Source organism: Meleagris gallopavo, chromosome 19, assembly GCF_905368555.1.
Source record: "Meleagris gallopavo chromosome 19, MGAL_WU_HG_1.1, whole genome shotgun sequence".
NCBI lineage: Eukaryota > Metazoa > Chordata > Aves > Galliformes > Phasianidae > Meleagris > Meleagris gallopavo.
The window spans coordinates 833,104-853,726 of record NC_139422.1 but is presented as its reverse complement, the minus strand read 5'-3'; the positions used below and the strand labels follow the sequence as shown (position 1 = coordinate 853,726).

Below are 20,623 nucleotides of genomic sequence, written 5' to 3'. Positions count from 1 at the left end.
GTGACTATTAGCATTCGGGACGTAGCACTTGGCGCAGTGACAGCTCTCTCTGGTTATCAGCAGCAGCATCCGAGCTGCTCTAGCAAAGAGGAGGCACAGGAGGTCATTACAGACCCAGCTTGCTTCAAACTTGGGCTTTCCACCTCGCAGTGCCGCTGCTCGCACGTAACCAGAGAACGTTTCCAAATAGCTGCCTCTAAAGCCAGCCGTTCCCCACTGTGCAAACGTGTCTGCTCGTGCTGGAGCTTCAGGCACGCCAGCGTCAGGTTGGGCTGTTGGTCTGTCGGACTGAGCCGGTGTCCCTCTGCATGTTGCCGTCTGTCGTACAACACTCTGCACTGTGGCTACTCTGTTGTCTTGTGTGGACGCGGGCGCTGCCCGAAATCCGCTCCCTGGGCCGCTCGGCTGCTGCCAGCGGGGTCCCTGCGGTGCACGGCGGGGACGGGGGGACGGCAGCAGGCTGGCGGGGGGGAGCGGCGTGCGATATCGCAGGGGTCTCCAGCCACGGCGCTGCGTGGAAGCAGCTGTGTTTGGCACCAGGGCAGGCTCCGTCCCCAGCACCCTGGGAAATGGCCTCAGGGACAGCTGAGCCCCCTGCCAGGCTTGGCTGCCACCGTCTCACACAAAGCACTCCTTGGGGAACTCATGCTCTCCTTGCTCTCCTTGCTTGTACTCATACCCAGCGGGGAAGATGAGCATCCCTGTCACCTTCACTCACCACTCTCCTGGTGTGGATCCTTGTCTTGGTGGGGCCCCAACATCTCAGTGTTCCCAGAACCAGATCCATGCATATCCTCAGGCCGAGGATGGTTGGAGGAGGCTCTGGGTGGCTAGACCTTGACCAGGAGCAGGAGGCAGAGATGGGGTGGGAGATGCAGTGAGGAGAAGGTGGGGAGTGAGAAGAGCCAGGAGAATAAGGGTCAGCTAGGGCAAAAAACCTGCAGGGAATCCCTCAGGGTGCCTGGAGCAAACCCCATGTTGTCTCCCAGGTTTAGAAAGCCAAGGGGTCCTGGCCTGTGACAGCCAGGCTAGCAAACATCACAGCAAAGAGGGGAGCTGGGGAGACCCGTGTCCACTGCAGGCATGTGGCCAGTGCCAGGAGAGGTGATCCCTTGCCCTGGCTATGGTTGTGCCCTTCCCCAAGTGCCAGGGGCTGGTGCCTGCCTGCTCCACGAGGATCAATGGGGCACCCAGTACCTCCTCCATCGCCCCACTTCCTTTCCAGTGATCCTGGGCCTGATCCTGCTCATGGTGCAGCGTTCACAGCCCCATGTCACCCCAGTACCCTGTGGTAGGAGCACTCTGATCTGCCCAGGGCCTGAGGCCTTTACACCAGAGGCTCCAGATGATGACTGCCACTCTGGTGACAGCTGCAGCTATGGGGCAGCTATAGGCAATGAGGCCCCGCTGTCTACAAGCCTATTAAAGCCATCTGCATACCATGGTGTGCCATGGCAAGGGCCCCAAGACGTGTTCCCAAGGGGGTCAGGCTACTTGGGCTACCAAGAGGTCAACAGGACCAAGATCTGAACCAAGAAGTGTCAAGGCTGAGGCTAGCAGGCCCAAGGCAGGAAGCAGCAGAGCAAGCTTTGTGGTGATGTCGGGCAGGCCCGCTGGTGTAATCCATTGGGAGAGCGACCAGCGGGAGGGTGCTGTCATCAGCTTGTGTCACAGCCTGCCATCTGGTGCCCCCAGCTTCCATTCAGCAGTCCTGGCTCAGAGACCCCAAAGCCCTCCTGCTGTGGAAGGCCCCATGAGGTCGTAGCATGCGGGGTCACATTGCCTGGGGTCCTTGTAAAGATGAGAAAGCAGTGAGGTGCTCTACGATGATGCTTGGCAGAGCCACGGGTCCACACCAGGTCTCCGCTGGGCAAAGCTGGAGAGCCCATGGGGCTGGAAGGCCAGGCTGACCCCAGCCCCATGGGCTCTCCTTGCTAGCAAACTTGGTGGCCTTGTTTCTTCCCTTTTCGTTGCCGGGAGTTTTAAAAATGGATTCTGCTCTGCAGCCCTGCAGAATGGTCCCTCAGGAGTGCCAGAGAGACAGGCTGGCACCATGGAGCCAAGACAGCCCCGGGAAGCTGCCACCCCACTCTGAACGTCCTAGCGCCCACCATCACCCGAGCTGCACAGCCTCTCCGCGGCACATCATCCCCACCGCCCCAGGAGGAGATGCATGTGTTCCCCATAGGCAGCTCCTGCAACTCGAATAGCACTCGCAGAGCTGATGTACTGCCATCCATCGCAGCCACCCACGCTACCGCAACCCCACAGAAGCCATGTGAGACGCATAAACCACACAGACACCTTCCGAGCCGGCACATTTCGTACAGACACGTACCGAGACGCACAGATCCCTTAGCCCACACTGCAGACGTCATCAGCCCCCACAGCCCCACTGCCAGCCCGCGGGCCCCCCAGGCACAGCACAGCACACGTCCCACGCCACCGCCAAGCGAGGGCCCCTGGAGCGTGGGGACGATGCCAGAACTGGTCGAGAATGGAGGGGGTACATGGAAAAGGTCACCTTTTCAGTGAGAGATCAGCCATCCCAAAACCAAGTGCTTTTTGGCTGAAAAAGAACCTAGTTTTTGGCCCCGAACAACCATCCGTAGGCCAAATACAACTATTTTTTTTTAAAGGAAAGTTGACATTTTCTACAGCAAGATTGTGTTTAGCTGGAATCCTAATTTTTAATCGAGAAAAAAAAAAAAAAAAAAAGAGATACCCCAAATTCTTCCAGAAAATCTTCCACCAGCCAGGGTCTGCCATGTGAACCCAGATTAGGTTGAAGTCATTTTTAAAGACATATTGATTTCTTGTCTATATTTTCTTCCTGATGTCATTTAAAGTTTTTGGTGCCTTCACTTCACTTCCATACCTTAACATGTTTGAGTCTCTTCTGCAGTTAATATTAATTAATTTCTTGGCTTTATAATGTTTGGTTTGGGGATAATTGCACCATCCCTGTAACATCATTTACCCTAAATTACTGATATGTGCTTCTAGCATTAGTTCTACTTTAACATAGTTTTGATATGACAATTTTCTTGCTTTTTTTTTTTTGCCTTTTCCTTTTTCTTTTTTTTTTTTTTTAATATTAAAAACTGCATGCATGAACTCTACACAAAAAAAAAAAAAAAAAAGTAAACGCGAATGTTACCCTGTGATAACTCTGTGATTGGAGGAGATATGCTTTCAACCCAAAGCCCCACTCTGTATCGCAGTTCTCCTGCCAGGCTCCCCAGGTCGTTTGGTGACGTCAGGGTCCCCCAGAGCTGTGCAGAGAGGGCAGAGCACTCTGTCCCATCCCGCCCCGCCGGGCCCCCCCCATTGCTGCCCCATGTCCACGTGCACAGAGGCACACGCATTCGCACCCACACTGCTTTTTCCTGGTTGCGTCAGGGTATTTAACAAAAGACCTTTTCTTCTGCCCGTATAGTTTTTTTATTGGAGCTCTTCCACCGGCAGAGGCTGGCATCGTCTCCTACGGGCGTCCGCCCTGCCTCTCCCCTCTCCAAGCCTTTTCCTCCTGGTGGGGCTCCAGCCCCATCCCTTCAGCTTTGCTACGGCAGCTGAGGTTTTGGCTGTACCCCTTTAGAAAAGGTGTAGTTTTGGTGGACCAGCAGAATGCCACAGAAAGCTCCTCAGGGTGACAGAGCAGATTGGCAGAGCAGCACCTCCAGGGGATGGCCAAGGTGTTGCCACTTGGGATTTCTTAGAGGCTCCATTTTGATAGCTGTTGGTGCCCCACATGGATGAGCCATCCCAAGAGATGTTCCTCACCACATGCACCACATGGATGGAATCGTGCTAGCTCCGGTCCCCACCCCAGCAGCTTCCCACTGGGGTCCTTGTGAAGCCCCAAACCAAGCAGGAGAACCCCAAACAGCCCATGCCGTGCTCAAGGGGACACCAGACCTCCCCACACAGGGTAGCCACAGTGCCAGAGCCACCAGCAGAGGCACAGGGGCCACGGTTGCTGCTGACAAACACAGGATGCATTAAATCCTGTGAAATCCTTCTAAAGACCAAGGAGCCCATGGGAGCCCACCACACCTGTAGCCCTCCTAGGTAGAGTGGTAAATGTCCATGGAGAGGGCTCACACAGCAGCACATGAGACCCACCAAGACCTTTTCCTGGCACCACGTTAGGTCCCAAGAGCAGCACGACAGAGGGGTCAGTGTCACTGCTCTGCATCAGTGCCACCCAACCACTCAGGGCTTGGAGCTAGGAGAATGAGAGGAAGGAGGCAGGGAGGCAAGGAGGAATCAGCTGCCCATTTGCAAGCCCCTAGCTGGGGAGAAAGGCTTTTTTTCTTTTTTTCTTTTTTTCTTTTTTTTTTTTTTTTGGCTGTTAGAGAGGTGTTTCTGCTCTCCCTGCTGGTGGGGATGCAGCTGGGAGTCTTTCCCAGGGGTGTTGGCTGAGCACCCCACTGCAAGGAGTGCAGAACCCCAAATCCAGGCCACATCTCCTGCACAGGCTGCACTATCACAGTAGCAAGTGACGCTACAGCTTGTCGCCAGTCAACCACACAGCACAGCTCCTCACCTGCACAGAAGGGTAGGAAGAGCAGAGGCACTCAGGCAAGGAGGTGCACTGCCATGGCCTCAAAGCACAGCTGGAGCTGCCACCGGCCATGCCCTGCAGCCACATGCTCAGCCGTGGGCTGGGCTGGCAGGTCACAGCTTTTTCTTGTGGCACCCCCTAAGCAGGCGAGGGCTGGATCCATAGGTGCCAGGCACCACGCCATGCCCCAGTGTCCTCCCCATCCGGCCATAGGGTGCACGGAGAGTGTCTGCAAGGACCTCTGCACGAGGCTGGAACACAGGGGACCTCAGCACCGAGCAGATATGGGGCTGTTGCATCACCCCCAGAGATATCCCGTAGGGACACAGGAGGTGTGAGGAGATGCGGGGGCGAGTGCCAGGACTGCCTAACTCTCCTCTCTCTCTGTCTGTGTATTTGTGTGTTGCAGCAATACCATCCCACTGACATCACCGGCCAGCTCAACCTCTCCGACCCCTCCGTCAGCACTGTGGTGTGACCTTCTCCCCAAGGGCCATCAGTCCTTACCCGGCACAGTAGGAAGGCACAGCCAGGACTGCCTCTCAAGGGACACTGATGGGTTCTTCAGGGTGAGATGGGAGTAAAGCATCCTTCATCCATACACGGTGACTTCATTGTATATCTCCCTCCCTCCCTAGGCCTGCTGCCATACTCACGCCCCAAAATGCACGGCAGAACCAGGACAGGGTTTGGACTTCACTGTACAGAGATAACCGCTCCCAACCAGTGCTGTTGTTGATCAGTATTGCCACTGACTGGCTGCGTGCGAGGGGAAAGGACTTGGAAGGCACGTGGTGCCTGCTGTCCTGCAGTGGTAGGGAAGAGCCGTTGTCGGGCTGCAGCCACGTTTGGCTTTGCAGGCTCTGGGTTCTCTCAGATCCCAGCGATGTTCTCGTGGAGCGGCCAAGGACTGCTGCCATGCAGAGATCTGCCACCAGCACAGCAGGGCTGGGAGATGTGCACGCTTCTCGTGGCCAGGGGATGAGCGCCCGTTCCCCTCCATCAGCCCCTCTCAGTGCCTGTGGTATGACCAAACGTGGTGCTCTGGAACTCCTAGCCAGGATTCTGGCTTCCCATATCTGCACACAAGGCATCCCCAAGGCCTGGCCGTGGCCAGCACGTAACTTTCACACTGTAGCTGACCTGACCAGGAGACAAACAAGGGAAATCGAGTGCCAGCTCAGCAAAGGGCGATTAAACAAGACTGCTCAGAGCTATTCCTCCCTATGCACCGAGCTTCTACAGGCAGGTGTTTCAAGCAGCCGTGGGCACTCCAACGCCCAGGAAACACCATCCAGGTTGGGATGAGTGCCTGCAGAGTGTGTATGAGCAGCAAGGGCAGAAAACCCACCTGCAATGTGGTACAAAGCCCCTGTGGTGAGAACCACCTCCTCCTTGCCCCAGCCAAGCAGGTGTGGCAGACAGGGCCAGCAAGATTTTCGGGTGGCAGCTGGGGTCTGTGAGCATTGTCCCACTGGCTGCAGTGGCTCCATCAAGTTCATCTCACTCAGCTGAGAAATCAGGCCCATTCGACTTTATACGTCAGTGTAACATTGATACCAAGTTTTTGCAAGAGCTCAGTAAAGTCTAAACTGGATTGTGGAGTGGTTTATTGCTTCGCCGTGTGCCTCCATCTGTTTCTGCCTCTCGGCAGAGCTGGCAGGAAGCCCTGTGCTGAATCAGAGCCTCACCCAGCACTGCTGCAGGGCTCACAGCAAAAAAGGTGGGGGGACAGGGAGGGATGGAGCAGGGAGAGGGCCAGGAGCTGCAGGGAGGGCTGGGAGGAGTGAGGCGTTCCTATTCTAGGATACCAGAATGGATGGAGATTGTGGGGACAGACCCAGCCTGAAGCCAAACACCAGCACCATGCAAGCTGGCTTGCGCCCACCTCCATCCTGATGGAATCTGGGTTGAGGCTGCTGGGACATATTTTTCTTTCCCCCCTTGGGCTGATGACAGCAGCCATCTCACCAGCCACTGCAGGACCTTATCCTCATGCCCAACATGGAGGCAAGTGGAGAGAAGGGCCGAGCAGCAACCCCATGCACCCTTTGCCTCTTAGTGTTTTTCTTTGTGATGCCATACAACCCCCAATAAGCTTGTGACATCATCCACGCCATCATTCCCTTCCAGCTTTGCCTCCCTTTCTTCTTCACGGCTTGACATTTGTCCCTATGTTCCCAGCCAATGGCCACAATGGTTTGAATCCCCAGGGAGGATGGCTGTGCCCTTGGGAGGAGCAGGGAGCCAGGTGGCTGTGCAGGATGGCAGGCAAGGTCCTAGCTCCTCATGGGAAGCCCAGACCTTCCCAAAGAGCCACATATGCACACAGGACTGGTCTGTGTCTTGCCAATAAAGATGAGAGCAGGCCACAGCTGAGGTTACATTTAGTTTATTCTCTGTGTGACTTATTTAACTTCTGCCAAAAGCTTGCCAAAGGATGCATTGGCCACATCCCTAGCTTGTTCCACAGCTCTTGCACAGGCAGGAAATAATTTCTATGCTACTGGAGCTAATGGAGCAAGGTTGATGTTCACAGGCATCTCATTGTGGCTCCCGTTGCCTTGCAGTGCACAGGGACTGTTTCTCCTCTGTGAGAGTTACTCCCTTCACCCCAGTTGTACTTTTGCATATAAGAAAAAAGGGTTTTTTTACAATAAGAGTAGTGAAGCACCACCAGAGGTGGTGGATGCCCCATTTCTACAGACATTCAGGGTCAGGCTGGATGGGGCTCGGAGCCCCACCTGATGGAGCTGTAGCTGTCCCTCTTCATTGCAGGGGATTTGGACCAAATGACCTTAAAGAATCCTTCCAACTCAAATGGTTCCATGATTCCATGATTCTACTTCCATCTGACACATGGATGGAGGCTCTGGGTTGCCCCAAAAGCACCCAAGATGTCCTAAAATGCACAGGTAGGCCCATGGAGATATCTGGGGCACACATAAAGCCAAACAGATGGCATGTGGATGCACCAAAAACCAAATCATGGGACAGCAGGGATGTGTGAAGGACTGCTGAGAGTCACTGAGTGCAGGGTGGAGGGTGATGAGAGCACTGAAAGACACGAGGTAAATGGGGCACGCTGAAATGTATGCAAAGGGGCAAGAGGGGGTGAGCCAGAGGAAAAGGATCAGCAAAAGGTCCCCTCTGCCCTTGGTGGCCCTGACTCAGTGACACCCACTGCTGAGGGGTCTCTTCCAGGTTTGGGGTTCTTTGCGTAGATGCTGGTAAACGACCACAATGGAGCCTATCAAGGTACAGCAGAAGATGCTGGCCAGGAAGGAGAAGGGCCCGATGAGCAGAAAGGCAGCGTAGTTCTGGACTGACAGCGGGACCGTCTGACACTGCTGGAAGGAATCATTCCCAAAGGCCATGATCGGGTACGTGTTCAGTGATTCTGGGAACATGCACTGGAGAGAACTCCTCTCTGGAAGAGAGAAGTGGTGGTGGTGGGCACACGAGGCTGGTGGGACAAGGCAGGTGGGACAGTAGGGCTGTGTGGGACACAGGGGACCAGGACAGGAGGATGGACTGCGGGGCCAGGCTGGTCAAAGTGGCACAGAGTAGAGCTCAAAGAAAGGAAGCAGGGAGGGTCCCACACTCATCCATGTCCTATACCCTGGGGAGTGGGATGGGATGGGGAGGTGGGCACAGACCGGGGCAGGATGGGTCAGGCAGGGTGGGGAATGGCTCCCCTGGGGTCAGCAGTGAGCAGGCAGTCTGGAGATGGCACTGAAAGCCCCACCAGTGGAGGTGGATGGGAAGGAATGGGAGGAGAGACCTCACCAGTGGGTCAGACCCACACTCATAGGGACTTCCCCATAGGGAAGAGGCTGAAGGCATTGGGCCTTGATCAAGTCAAGTGTGACGCCCACCCCACAGGTGCCCATTGCCCATCCTTGTCCTCCCTCTAGCAGGACTGCAGGGGACAGTGCTGGGTGCCGGTGCCCACTCCACCACTCTGGGCAGTCCCTGCTGGTACCAAGGAGCAGCCACCAGGAACCAGATCTGAGGACAAATCCACCCAACCGGGGCTGGCTTTTGGGAACCTTGCAGCACCCCCAGGAACCCCAGCCCCTGCACCCAAAGCCTGGCAGCTGATGGGGGAGCCCAGAGAGAGTGGAGCAGGTGGGGGTGTGGGGACTCATTCCCCTGGGCACTCACCTGGCACTTTCTCCCTGTTGTGTCCCAGCCAGCGCCAGAGGGGCAGGATGCTGCAGGAGCACATCCAGGGGTTCCCATTCAGGAAGATCGCTTGGAGCTGAGGCAAGGCAGGTGGCACCCCTGCCTCCAGCTGCTCCAGCCTGTTGTAGCCTAAGTTAAGGATAGACAAGCTGGTGAGGGGCAGGAAGGTCTCGGAGCTCAGCACAGACAGGTAGTTGTCACTGAGGTCCAGCTCCTGCAGCGCCCCGAGTCCCAGCAGCGCCTGCCGGTGGATCTTCTCCAAGCGGTTATGGGTCAGGCTGAGCCGCAGCAGCACCGGCAGGGAAGGGAAAGCACGGGCCCCGAGCACGGCGATGAGGTTGTAGCCGAGCCAGAGGGTGCTGGCATTGGTGGGCAGGAGCCGCGGCACCTCGTGCAGGGCACGCTGGTTGCAGTCCACGTCCCCTGCCCAGCAGTGGCAGGTGTGGGGACACGCTGGAGCGGGCAGCGGGCACAGGAGGAGCAGTACGGCCAGCAGGATGCGGGGACCCCTCCATCTGCCCATGGTTGCCCACCCATGCGGTGGGGGCTCCCCAGTCCCTGGCATCGGGGTTGCTCCCAGGGCGGGATGCCAGCTCCCCTCGCCTTGCCCAGACACGCGTCCCTGCCTGGCACCCTTGGGTGCAGTGAGCAGCTGGTTGTGCCCGGCTCCCGGTAGCTGCACGCATTCCCCACTGCACACTGTGGTGTGCTCGGGGTGGAGCCGCACTTTTCTTAGCAAATATTTTTGCAGTGATGCCTGCCCTGGCAAGGTGCGGCCGTGCCCTTACCCCTCCCCTTGCCAGGCTCTGCTCCAGCCAGGTAAGCAGCCAGATCTGTGCTGTCCATATTTAACTGCTTGTGTGCACTGCAGGCTGGGGAGGGGGAAAAAATGATCTTCTGGCCTCCGTCCTGCTCACAGGACGCACAGAGGACCCAGGGCAAAGTACCCGGCAAGGGTGGGACAAAGCATCCCCTGTGGGCAGCCCTTGGCTGGCCTCTGCTTCTCTTGGCAGAGGTGAGGAGAGCTGGGATGTGACCTCCACTCGACGTGACACAAGGAAGGTGGATGTGCCAGGCTGCTGCCACTTGGAACACGTTCATCCTGGCCTTGGCATGGCAGTGCCGGCACCGGCGGGCTCAAAGTCTGCCCCCACCCTGTTTACACGTACTCTGGTTTCAAAGCCCCACAGCGGGTGCTGAAGGAGGGAGGTTCTAGCTCCCCATGCCTCAGTTCCCTGGGAACCCCAGGGAACCAGAGGACCTCATGCCACCCATCTCAGTAATGGATTGGAGGTGTCCTCATGGCTCCTTTGCCATTTGGGACACAGGAGACCTCCTGCCACCCCTGCAGAACCTGCACCCCCAGCCAGATCCGGGATGTTCTCAGATCCGGGGCAGGAGCGGCAGGCAGACCAGTTCATTAATAGCCTCTAGAGGAGCTTTGATTTGTTTATCTACCCTGCAGCAAACTCAGTATGCTGCATTAATCCCCATCTGGAAATAATTCAGAGGAATCTTTCAGCCCAGCCCAGCCCTGCCTGGGTAGGGCACAGCTACGCTCCACAGGGCCCTGCAGCACCCACTAATGTGCAGCACCCTGGGATGGATGTGGATTTGAGTTTTCAGGAACCCAGTGCACTCAGAGGTGCATTGCCCAATGCACTAAGGTGCAAAAATCATCAAGAAAAAGATTACAAGGTCATTTCCAGCAAAAGCTCGGGGAGCCCATTGAAGATGTGAAGCATTTCAGAGCTCTCACTCACTGCCACTCTGCAGCACACCTCACTGACAAGTGGCAAGATGCATCTCCAGAAGTGGGTCTTGCACCCCAACAGTGCCACCACCATCCCTTCACTATCCCTGTAAGTCCTCTGCTGGGCACCCTGTTCCCAACACCAACAGCAATATGGCCCTTCAGGTCCCTTTCACTGACACCTTCTCTGGACAGGGAGCACAGCATCTTCAAGTCCCCATCCCCAGCTAGGACTGCACCCCATGGCAATGCCTCCTTCGGAGATTTTGGGCTCCAAAGCCCAGTCCCATGGCCAGCATCAGGTGTGGCTCTGAGCATCCCTGTGCTACAGCAATGCTAGGGTTGTGCTGGTTGGCACTGCACAAGGGGATTGAAATGGGGTGCCCAGACAGCAGGCCAAAACCATTCCCAAAAAGAAGCGATGGAGATGCAGATGCCTGGACTCTGCTGGGCACAGCTCGGGGCTCTGACTCTTCTATGATAGGTGACACCAAGTGGCAGAATTGTGAATGTGCTGCGCACGCTGTGGGTGCCGTGCACACTGGGGGCATTGGGATCTTGCAGCTGCAGTCCTGGCACCTGGTGAAGGGCAGAGCTGAGGTGGCACCATGGTGCCCAGCAATGGGATGCTGCAAGAACTCATCAGCCGCATGGAAATGGACTCAGAGTCCATCCAGACCTCCCCAGGAGCTGCATTAACATCACCCTGGTGTACCCCAGACCTCCACATTTGGTATCTGCTAAGCCCACATTGTGTTAGAGCACAGCAGTTGAAGGCAAGATCAATCCAAAGAACCCCAATGACAATATCATCCTCAATTTTCACTGTCCCAGTGCCCCATATTTCTCATGCAAATGACAAACAGAGCAAGCAAAGAAAAGCAACTGGGCAAAGCAGGTCCCTGCTTCCTGCTCTGGGTGCAAGACTTACCTCGAGTTAGCATGAGGATGAACAACAAATGCAACCAATGTGTGCAGCTCAGGAGATGTTTAATGGATGTGGGACCTCCAGAGTGTGGCACACTCCCTGGAGCATCCCTGAGTCAGTGTGCTGTGTCAGGCTCCTGTGCCCCCTGTCCTGGTGAAGGTGTCCCCACTGCAGAGCTGCGTGCACGGAGAAGCTGTGCTGTTAGGTCCTGGGAGCATCTGTGATGGCTGGAGCAGGTTTGGAGCTGCTGGAGGGGTCAGTCAGCAGGGTGAAGGATGGGAGCACTCTCATCCCCCCCTGTTGCAGCCCAAATCCCAGCAGAATGGGAAAAAGCCCGTGGACAAGCTGGAGCCCTTCCTAGACTACCAGAACAACCCCACCATTGCCATCCACAATGAGTCTGGGGCATGGCATGGAGATTCTCAAAATGTGACCCAGACAGCACCCCAAGAGCTCAGCTTGGAAGCACAGATTGCTTCACTCCATCAAACCCTGCTGTCCTCGTGTCCCCACATTCAGGTCTCAAAAGCTGCTGTCACCCCACAGCAGATGCACGGCCGGCAGCAGCCACGGTTCGGGAACGGTGCCCGGGGCACTGCGTCTTGGCACAGCCCCAGCGGCTGCTGTGTGACCGGCGGCTCCTTGCACGAGCCCTTGGTGGCCACATCCTGCAGGGAGCGTGCGGCCACCCGGGGATGCTCCTTGTCAGCCTTGACGAGGAGGAAAGTGGCCAGGTCGAGGTCGAGCATGGTGACACCGCCGCGCGGTGTGGGCGTATTTTGGCGGCACTGTGGGCAGGGGATCCAGCGCTGCTCGTTGGCGACAGCGTCCAGGCGTTTGAGGCAGGCCTGGCAGAAGGTATGGCCGCAGTAGAGTCGGCGAGGCAGCCGGCCACACAGGTCATATGAGGAGTAGCAGATGATGCACTCAAGCTTCTGGCTGCCCCGGCTTGGGGTGCGCGTGTGTGCCTCGGCACGTGGCCCCCCGTCCTCTGCACAGGGGCTGCTACCAGCCTGGGACATGCTGGGGGGGGGCGGGAGGGGGGAGGAAGAAAATGTGTCAGTCCTAAAGCTGGGGAAAGGATATCAGCTTGTAGCCGAAGTGCAGAAAGCAGCTCCATGCAGCTGGAGTGGCTGTGGGTTCCTGGGGTTACTGGGGACCCTGCCCTATGGTGGGCTCTGGGATGCCCTCATCCATGGGGCTGTGCTATCCATGTGTCACCCTGTGTCCCCACCGTGAGCTGTGCTGAATGCCTCTTTCCCTCCCAAAAGGTTTGGGGATGGCCAGATCCCAGTTGCCTTCTTGGGGCTATGGGTCAGTGGGCACCATGGGGTGGGGAGGAGATGGGAGCAGTGCTCAGAGGGCCAGGCCATGCCACAGCCCTGCTCCATGCCAGCCCTGGAGCACTGTGCTGTGGATGCCAGGGAACATGCAGGTTGGTGGGGAGGAAGTGGGGGGTCCAACATCATCTCGACACATTTGCAACCCTCTCCTGGAGACCACCAGGACCCTATTTCCTCTCCAAAAGGCATTTTGGTCCACGTGGGTACCCCTGCTTCCCCCATTCCTGTCCCCCATCCCTACCTGGATGCTCTCCTCCCCAAGTCCTCAGGGGAGGTGGCAGAGGGGCAGCACCACCCCGGGGGGCTGTGGCAGTCCTGGGAGCAGCATTGGGTCTGGCGACTGCCCGGCTGTGTGATGTGAAGGGGCTCGCCTTTCAGGGGCAGATGAGTATCAGATCTGCTTCTGGAAGCCAAGCCTGGGAGATTGGATTACGAGCTCCCAGATAACAAAGCCCTCTGAAATCGAAGCCCTGCCTCTCCTCCTGGGAGCATTCATTAGCCACCTGTTCTGCCTCATTGGCAGGAGAAACTGTCCCTGTGAGACCAGGCTGAAACACTGGAGGACACAGGCTGTGCCTGGGCAGCAGCAAAGTCTTCTCCATCCTCATCCAGGTATATCTGGGCAGATGTCAGCCAGCAGAAGTCCCATCGCCCTGTGGATGCTCTGGGACGTGCATGGGACAGATGTCACCAAAGGGTGAGGACAACAAGGGCTGGGCTTGGGGAGCTGGGACTGCTACAGAGGCACCACAGCTTCTGCCTGGCATGTGGGTTCCATGTGCAGGGCAGTACAGGGAGACAGAATCCCTGCACAGTGCCTGGAGGTAACGGCTGTGAGAGGAAGGTCAGTAGAAGAGTGAGGAGGACTGAATCGAGCAGGAACTGGCAGGAGAGTGGGGAGGAAGAGTGGCACCCAAGCTGTGCTGAGTGTACAGTGTCCTTGCTGACCATGGAGGGGCAGGTAGCACAGCACAGCTCTGCTGGTGGCAGCAGTTCAGAGATGCTTGGTGTTGGGCAGGAGCTGAGGGACACTGGCAGGCCAAGCTCCCTGGAAAAGCCACTGAAGCCACATCGATGCCCTGCTGCCCTGTCCCTGCTCTTGCAGCTGGGGCTGACAACTCCAGCGCTGGAGCCCTCTGCTCTTCTGGAAATGATGCTCATCGCCAGAGTTGGGGGGGAGAGCCTGGACCCTCGGGAGCACCTGTCAGGTCCGTGCTGGTGCCTGGTCCAGGCGAAGTGGCAGCCTGGGTCCCAGCGGGTGAGTAGCAGTGTCACAGCCGTGCAGGGAGAGCAGAGGACTTGAAAAGACAAATCCAGGATCCCGGAAGAGAAGAGCACAGCCAGGAGCCCTCGGCACTTCTGCCTGCGGGCAGGAGAGGGCAGCAGGCAGCAATGCAGGCAGGAGCGGTTCCCAATCTGTTCCTACGAAGCCAGAACTGGAAGAGCCGGCGGGGGTGAGGGGGGGGGGAGCTGCAGACCGAGAGCCTCATGGGGCTTCGCATGGGGGCTTTCGCTTCGGGAAAGCCCGACCCTGACCCCCGTGCTCGGGAGCAGGACAGCACCGCAGCTTTGGGGTCGAAGCAGCTGTATCCTGACGTGTCCCCAGCAGCACAGACCGGGTGGGATCCCACTGCCGGGACCGGGTTGGGGGTGGCATCCCCATGCTGGCAGCCAGGGCAGCGCTGGGCATACAGATGGGCACTGGGTGCTCCATTCAATACCCATCTGCTCGGGGATGGTTGGGCACCCGGCAGCCTGGGGATGTCCTGCATGTCCCAAAGCTGGCAAGGAGAGCGGGCTCAGGGGGATCTGTCAATAAGTGCCTGCACAGAGGGACTGTGGGGTCTCTGAAGCCACGCGGTCCTGGTGCTGGGCACCCTGTGCTGAAGCAGGGATAGGACCAGCGGGACACAGAGCTGCCTCCAGCTCAGCCCTGCTGTGATTCCTGCAGATTGGGACACATGGGACCTGCGGGCAGGACTGGGTTGGGGGAAGGAGACCCCTGGGTGGCATAGGTACACTGAGAGACACATTGCCTGAAACCAGCTCAGCTCTGTGTGCCCTGGGAGACACCCAAACCTGGGCACAGGGCACTCAGCAGCAACCAGTGGGTGGGAAAAGTGTTTATCTGTTCCCAGCACTCAGCTACAAACCATCCCAGGAGCCGTGGGGACCTTTGGCACTGCAGAACAGGGAGAGGCCCCATCTGCAGAGTGCAAAGGTCTGCTACAGATGAGCCGGGGCTGCACATCACCACCCACACCGCACCCACATGGGACAGCAGCACTCTCCCCACACCCAGCACCCTGCCAACACCCCACCTCTATAGAGAACTGCCCCTACACAAACACACACAGCACAAGAAATAAGTAGGAGGAGTTGGGAACCGCGGCACAGTTGGAAAACTGTGACCTTATTGCTGTCGGGGAAATATGGTGGGATGGTTCACATCACTGGAATGCCACCATTGAGAGCTATAAGCTTTTGTAAAGGGATAGGCGAGGTAGGAGGGGTGGGGAAGTTGCCCTCTGTGTTAAAAAAAGTGGATAGACCATGAGGAGCTGCCTCTGAGAAACAGTCAGGAACAGGTGGAGAGCCTGTGGGTTAAGATTTGAGATCAGATGAGTAAAGGACAGCTGATGGTCAGGGTCTGCTGCAGGCTGCCTGATCATGGGGAACCTATTGCCTAAACCTTCTTGCTTCAGCTGCAAGAAGTGTCACACTCACAGGCTCTCATCCTGATGGGGGATTTCAACCACAGGGATGGGAAAACAACACAGCAAGCAGTAAACAATCCAGGAGACTCCTGGAATCCATTGATGATAACTTGGACAGATAGACCAGAGGCGAAGCATTGCTGGACCTGGGGCTCACCAACATGGAGAACATTAAAGACATGAAGATGGGAGGCAGCCTGGGCTGCAGTGATCATGCCCTGGTTGAATTCATGGTCTTGAGGAATGCGGACCTGGCAAAAAGTGGGGTTAGGACCCTGAAATTCAGGAGGGCCAACTTCAGGCTACATAAGGAGTTGTTGGATGAGATCTCCTGGGAAGAAGTCCTTAGAGAGAAAGGAGTGGAGCAAAGCTGGATACTTCTTAAGGATGCCCTTCTGAGAGCACAAGAGCTCTCCATCCCTCAGAATAAGGAAGCGGGCAGGGAAGGCAGAAATCCAGCATGGCCTGGCAAGGATGTGTTGGTCAGGCTGAGGGATAAGGACACGTATAGGCAGTGGAAACAAGGACGTGTCACCTGGGCAGAATACAGGGATGCTCTCCAGACATGCACAGATGGGATCAGGAATGCCAAGGTGCAAATGGAATTGCAACAAGAAGGGATTCTATAGGTATGTAGGTCAGAAGAGACAGACCAAAGAGATCCTCTGATAGATGGGAAAGGAGAACTGGCTACAACAGACATGGAGAAGGGTGAGGCATCCAATGGGTTCTTTGCCTCAGTCTTCATTGGCTGCCAGGATTCTTGTGTTTCTCACATCCCTGAACATCACATCTTAGAACCTCTGGGTGGGAACTGGAGGAGCAAATTCCCCCGCACTGTAAGGGCAGAGCAAGTCCAAGACTGACTCATGAGAATGAATGCATACAAGTCTATGGGGCTGGATGACATGCATCCCAGGGCTGATGTGGTTGCTGAGCCGCTCTCCATCATATTAGAAAAGTCATGGCTGTCAGGTGAGGGGATTGTCCCCCTCTGCTCTGCTCTCATGAGAGGGCATCTGAACAACTGCATCCAGTTCTGGGGCCCCCAGCACAGAAAAGACGTGGAGATTTTGGAGTGGGTTGGACCCACAACCCGTCGGTGTGGGTGTGTCCCATTCCTGGAGGTGCTCAAGGATGTGGAAGGGGCCCCGAGCAGCCTGAGCTGGGCTTGATCTAGCAGTTAGAAACCCTTCCTGCCAAACTGGAACCTGATGATCCTTGTAGTCCCTTCCAATCCAAGCCATCCCATGGTTCTATGCTTCTTATAGAATTCATGATCCCATGAACGCAGGCAGCACCCATAGGCCCCACCACCAGCATCACCCAAAGCCCCACATGGCCACCCCGGTGCCCATCCCCAAACCCTCCTCTGCCCACCTCTGCCTTCAGCTTAATCATTGCCCAGGGGCTGGCAGGCAGCGCTTTGCAGCCGTGTTTGTCATCAGCCCAAGGTTACACGGAGCGAAGGGCAGAGCTGACACACAGTGCTGCTGGAGGGAGATGGGCTCTGCCCCACGGCACATCCCCACACGTCGGCACTGTGTGTCACCATTGTGCCACCGCCTCCACGCTGCGGGTGGGCTCAGGGTGGGGAAGGGCTGACAGCCACGACAGGGAGCCCACAAAGCAAACACGGGTGGGAGGGTCAGTTTGTTTCTGTGTCTGCACTGCTTGTCTCCATGTCAGCACTGCCAGTGGCCAGACAAGAGCTCCTTGTGCAGGATGTGCGTGGAGCCACATCCCTGCCAGCATCGTCCTGCGAGAGGCAACACCCTCTGGCACCCATCAGCGTGGGATGTGGGCCAGGTGGAAGAGCCAAGCTGGCAGGACCCCATCCAATCCCCTGCCTCTCTGGCCCCAGAGGTCTTGGGGTGATGGGAACAGAGGAGTAGTGGGAAACGAGGGGTGGTGGGAACCTGAGTGGTGTTGGGCTGCCAGTGCTGGTGGGCTTCTATAGGGGTGGTCACCTACAGTGGTAGGCTTCCAGTGCTGGTGGCCTCCCAGGAGTCGCAGCCAGCCCAGGCAGTGCCATGAAGGCCCCCAGGCCCCAGCTGCCCCAGCCGGGACCCCAGCTCTTCCCCATCCCCCACAAAGCTGAGTTCTCTCTTTCTAAGGGCCAGGACGACACACAGGGCCAGGCCAAGCACTGGGCAGCATCCCCAGGCTGGCCACAGCGGGCTGTGCTGGAAGCACCCAGGTAGGGGGATGCAGGAGGGGGGCTGGCACCAGTGAGATGGGGAGCTCAGCCAGCGGTGAAGGAGTTAAGCGTTGGGGAAAGGCGAGGACTGCGTGCCCCCCACACTGCACTACAGAGCCCCGCTGGAGAAGCAAGAAGTAACTTGAGGATCCCGGAAAAGCAAGGGCAGAGGGAAGAGGCGTACCTTGGCAGGGCAGGAGGTGGCTGTCATTTATTTGTGGCGCGCTGAAGTCATCCGCTCACACCCGCGCTCTTTCCAGGCCCCTGCCCTATCCCCGCAGCCGCCACAAGTGCTTACGCAGCTGCCCCAGGACAAGGGCTGGTTTGTTCCCCAGTCCAGACCTGAATGCTGAGCTGCCCCGGCGTGCTGTAAGGAGGGCAGTGGGCCCCGCTCTCATTGCTCACAGTGCTCAGCAGTGGCAGAAGGCTGAGGATGGTGCACTGGCAGCTTCGTATGGCACAGCAAAGGGTCCTGGCAGCCCAATACCTGCACTGTGCCAACACTGCTCCAGAGTGCTGCCAGCACTCGGCTCTGCTTTGTCTGTCTGTCTCTCCTGCCTCCTTCCCTCTGTCAGGCAAGCAGCATGGCAAGGAGTGGTGGTACCCCCTGAGCTCATCACTACAGCACTCCGTGACATTGCATGGGGACGCTGCTGGGAGAAGGCAGGGTGTCCCCAACCCAGCCAGGGATGCGTTCCTGACCCCTCCACAATGGTTCCCCAGACAGGGCAGAGTGGGAACCTCAGCTCAGCACCATCTTCAGTGTGAGCCCTTCTCAGTGGCATCTGCATTGGCACACACTGTCCTCAGGATCCCTTGGCCTCTGTTGGGTCAGCAGATCCATCCTTCTCTCCCACGCTCCATTCTCAGTTCTCAGGATGCTGCAGGTGTCCATCACTGGTGCATCTGGCTGCACAGTTCATGGGTGAAAACCAGACGATATCACCTCCCAGCAGCCAGAGAAGGCGATGGGGCAGCGAACCAGGGTGCCCAGACCAGGTGGCCACATCCCTGCACATCCCACCTGTACCCTTAGGAGATGACACAGCAGCACTTTCTGCAGCAGGGGCAGCACCTGCGACAGCCGCTCCTCCCATCATCTTCGTGCCCATGGCCCTTGGGTGGCTTGTCCAGGGTGACAGTGTAGAAGGAGTTGGGTGATTCCCCATTGGGCATCTTCATGCTGGCATAGGGATTGTAAGGCCGGGACCAGGACTTCTCTGTGGAAATGGGCTGCTTGTCCCAGCTGCCCGCCTGCTCCTCTGTGCTGTGCACAGGCACGACGGTGGGGTTGGCAATGACGGTGGGTGATGTGGGTTCGTCCTCCAGGTAGTGAGTGATGAAGCTCTGCTGGAACTGGGACCGTGGGATGTTCACGCTGGCGTAGGGGTTCTCCAGGGTAACACCGCGATCCATGTCCCCGTCTGTGCCTGATGGCAGCGCCCAGTCCCCACCTCCTGCAAGACGAGGACCTCATGAAGCCAGCGCACGGGAGCACCGTGGGGTAGGTACCTGCGGGGACAGTGGGGAGCAGAGCGCTCCCATCTACCTGGCAGCCCCACAGGAGCCCAACAAGTGACCCGTTCGTGTGGCCCTCAGAGTGGGGGGACAGCGAGGGCGACACCTGAGCAACGCCATGGGGGCAGGCGGAGTGTTGGGGCCAGGAGGGAGCAGGTGGGGCGGGAGCTTCGGGAGAGCGAGTCTGGGAGAAAGAGGGGAGAGAGGACAGACGGGGGAAGGGAGGAGACGCGACGGGTGGGAAGAAAGGGAACGGGGCAGGGGGCCGGGGCGGGGAAGGCGGGGCAGGGGCTGCCGGTACTCACCGAGCCGCGCGGCTCCGGCCGGCTGCACCGCGGCTCTGCCCCGAGCTGCGCTTCCTCCTGCGGCGGCACAGCTCGGCCCGCCCCGGCCCGCCCCGCCCGGCCCCGGCAGCCACGCTGGGCACTGGCACGGGCAGCGGGCGGTGGCACCGCGCACCGCACCCTCCGCACCCCGCAGCCCTCCCTGCCGCGCTCCTCCTGCCCCAGTCCCCCGCGCACCGTTTCCCGCAGCCCGGAGGTCTCTTGAGCTCTTCCTGGCTGCGTCCCTCCTCAGAGCCGGGTCCCCACTCAGGTCCCTATCCCTGTGCCGGTGAGAGTGGCACAAACCAAACGGGCTGGACCAGAGCTGCTTGCTGTGGAGAAGGGCAGTGGGAAGGGTACAGGCAGTTCTGCGGTGGGACTTTGGCTTCATACAAGCATGAACCCAATAAACAGAGCTTTTTCCACAATGGGTTTGAGGGGCTTAACCCTGTGCCTGCCCTCGGGGCATCTTTAGGGAGTGAAGCACACAGAAAGGGTGAAAGAGGGGCACAGCTGTCATGAAGCTAGGGACACTGGCTCTGGACCAGAAGTGCTGCAAAAGGAGATGCTGATTTCCAGCACCCTGTACCTGAGAGCGGACAAGGATGTCACACAGGGACACTCCATGTGAGCCCCCACTCCCCAGCCCTGCACCAAGGTGAGGCTTTTCGAAAGATGCCAACTGAAAACTCAGCCCCCAGGCCAAGCCCCACTGCCTTGGAGCCCTGATCCTGCCACATTCCCAGAGCCACAAAGCCAGTGTCTCCACCGTCACCAGCTGCCAGGCCCCCCCAGCTCCCCGCCTCTGCCCCTGTGGGCTTGTGGGCTGCCGGCAGGGGCAACACTCCCCAGCGCCTTGCTTCCCATCTGGAAGCAAGGATGGAAGCTCCCTAGATGGAGCTGGGCCAACACCTGCATGAGGACAAGTCACATGGAAGTGGCACCACCGCAGCCTCACTGCTCCTCTCTGACCTCACAGGACACCCATGTGTCCCCTGTGTGTCACCGGCGGGTCCAGAGTGGGCATTTGCTTCAGGCTGCAGGACTTCGGGCTGTGTTCCTGTGCAACACATCCACATGTCAGGT

General features: G+C 57.9%; 4 protein-coding genes across 5 annotated transcripts in view; 1 reads left to right on the top strand and 3 right to left on the bottom strand.

Moving 5' to 3' along the window:
- GRIN1 (glutamate ionotropic receptor NMDA type subunit 1) overlaps window positions 1-6,087 on the top strand; it is a 31,823-nt gene extending 25,736 nt beyond the window's left edge. Inside the window, exon 20 of the mRNA XM_085239190.1 lies at window positions 4,977-6,087. Within this exon, the coding sequence (XP_085095316.1) occupies window positions 4,977-5,045 (69 nt within the window). The 3' untranslated portion in view covers window positions 5,046-6,087. The remainder of the gene's footprint in view (window positions 1-4,976) is intronic.
- An 856-nt stretch (window positions 6,088-6,943) lies between these two features.
- LRRC26 (leucine rich repeat containing 26) lies at window positions 6,944-9,458 on the bottom strand. The gene is made up of 2 exons (XM_010720715.4): window positions 8,735-9,458; window positions 6,944-7,997 (listed from the first exon to the last, which is right to left on the bottom strand). Exons 1-2 carry the CDS (start codon window positions 9,318-9,320, stop codon window positions 7,738-7,740), a joined length of 846 nt encoding a protein of 281 aa, XP_010719017.3. The 5' UTR covers window positions 9,321-9,458; the 3' UTR covers window positions 6,944-7,737.
- Window positions 9,459-11,481: 2,023 nt separating this feature from the next.
- On the bottom strand, window positions 11,482-18,021 carry RNF224 (ring finger protein 224). Of its 2 annotated transcripts, none has more exons than XM_019621333.3 (2): window positions 17,881-18,021; window positions 11,482-12,459 (listed from the first exon to the last, which is right to left on the bottom strand). In XM_019621333.3, the coding sequence occupies exon 2, from the start codon at window positions 12,456-12,458 to the stop codon at window positions 11,952-11,954; it is 507 nt and encodes a 168-aa protein (XP_019476878.2). In that variant the 5' UTR covers window position 12,459; window positions 17,881-18,021; the 3' UTR covers window positions 11,482-11,951. The 2 variants fall into 2 exon arrangements, with proteins under 2 accessions (XP_019476878.2, XP_031411991.2); XM_031556131.2 differs by lacking the exon at window positions 17,881-18,021 and adding an exon at window positions 13,021-17,732.
- Window positions 17,878-19,663, bottom strand: LOC104913653 (uncharacterized). The gene is made up of 2 exons (XM_085239189.1): window positions 19,520-19,663; window positions 17,878-19,153 (listed from the first exon to the last, which is right to left on the bottom strand). Exon 2 carries the CDS (start codon window positions 19,110-19,112, stop codon window positions 18,729-18,731), a length of 384 nt encoding a protein of 127 aa, XP_085095315.1. The 5' UTR covers window positions 19,113-19,153; window positions 19,520-19,663; the 3' UTR covers window positions 17,878-18,728.
- Window positions 19,664-20,623: the final 960 nt, after the last annotated feature.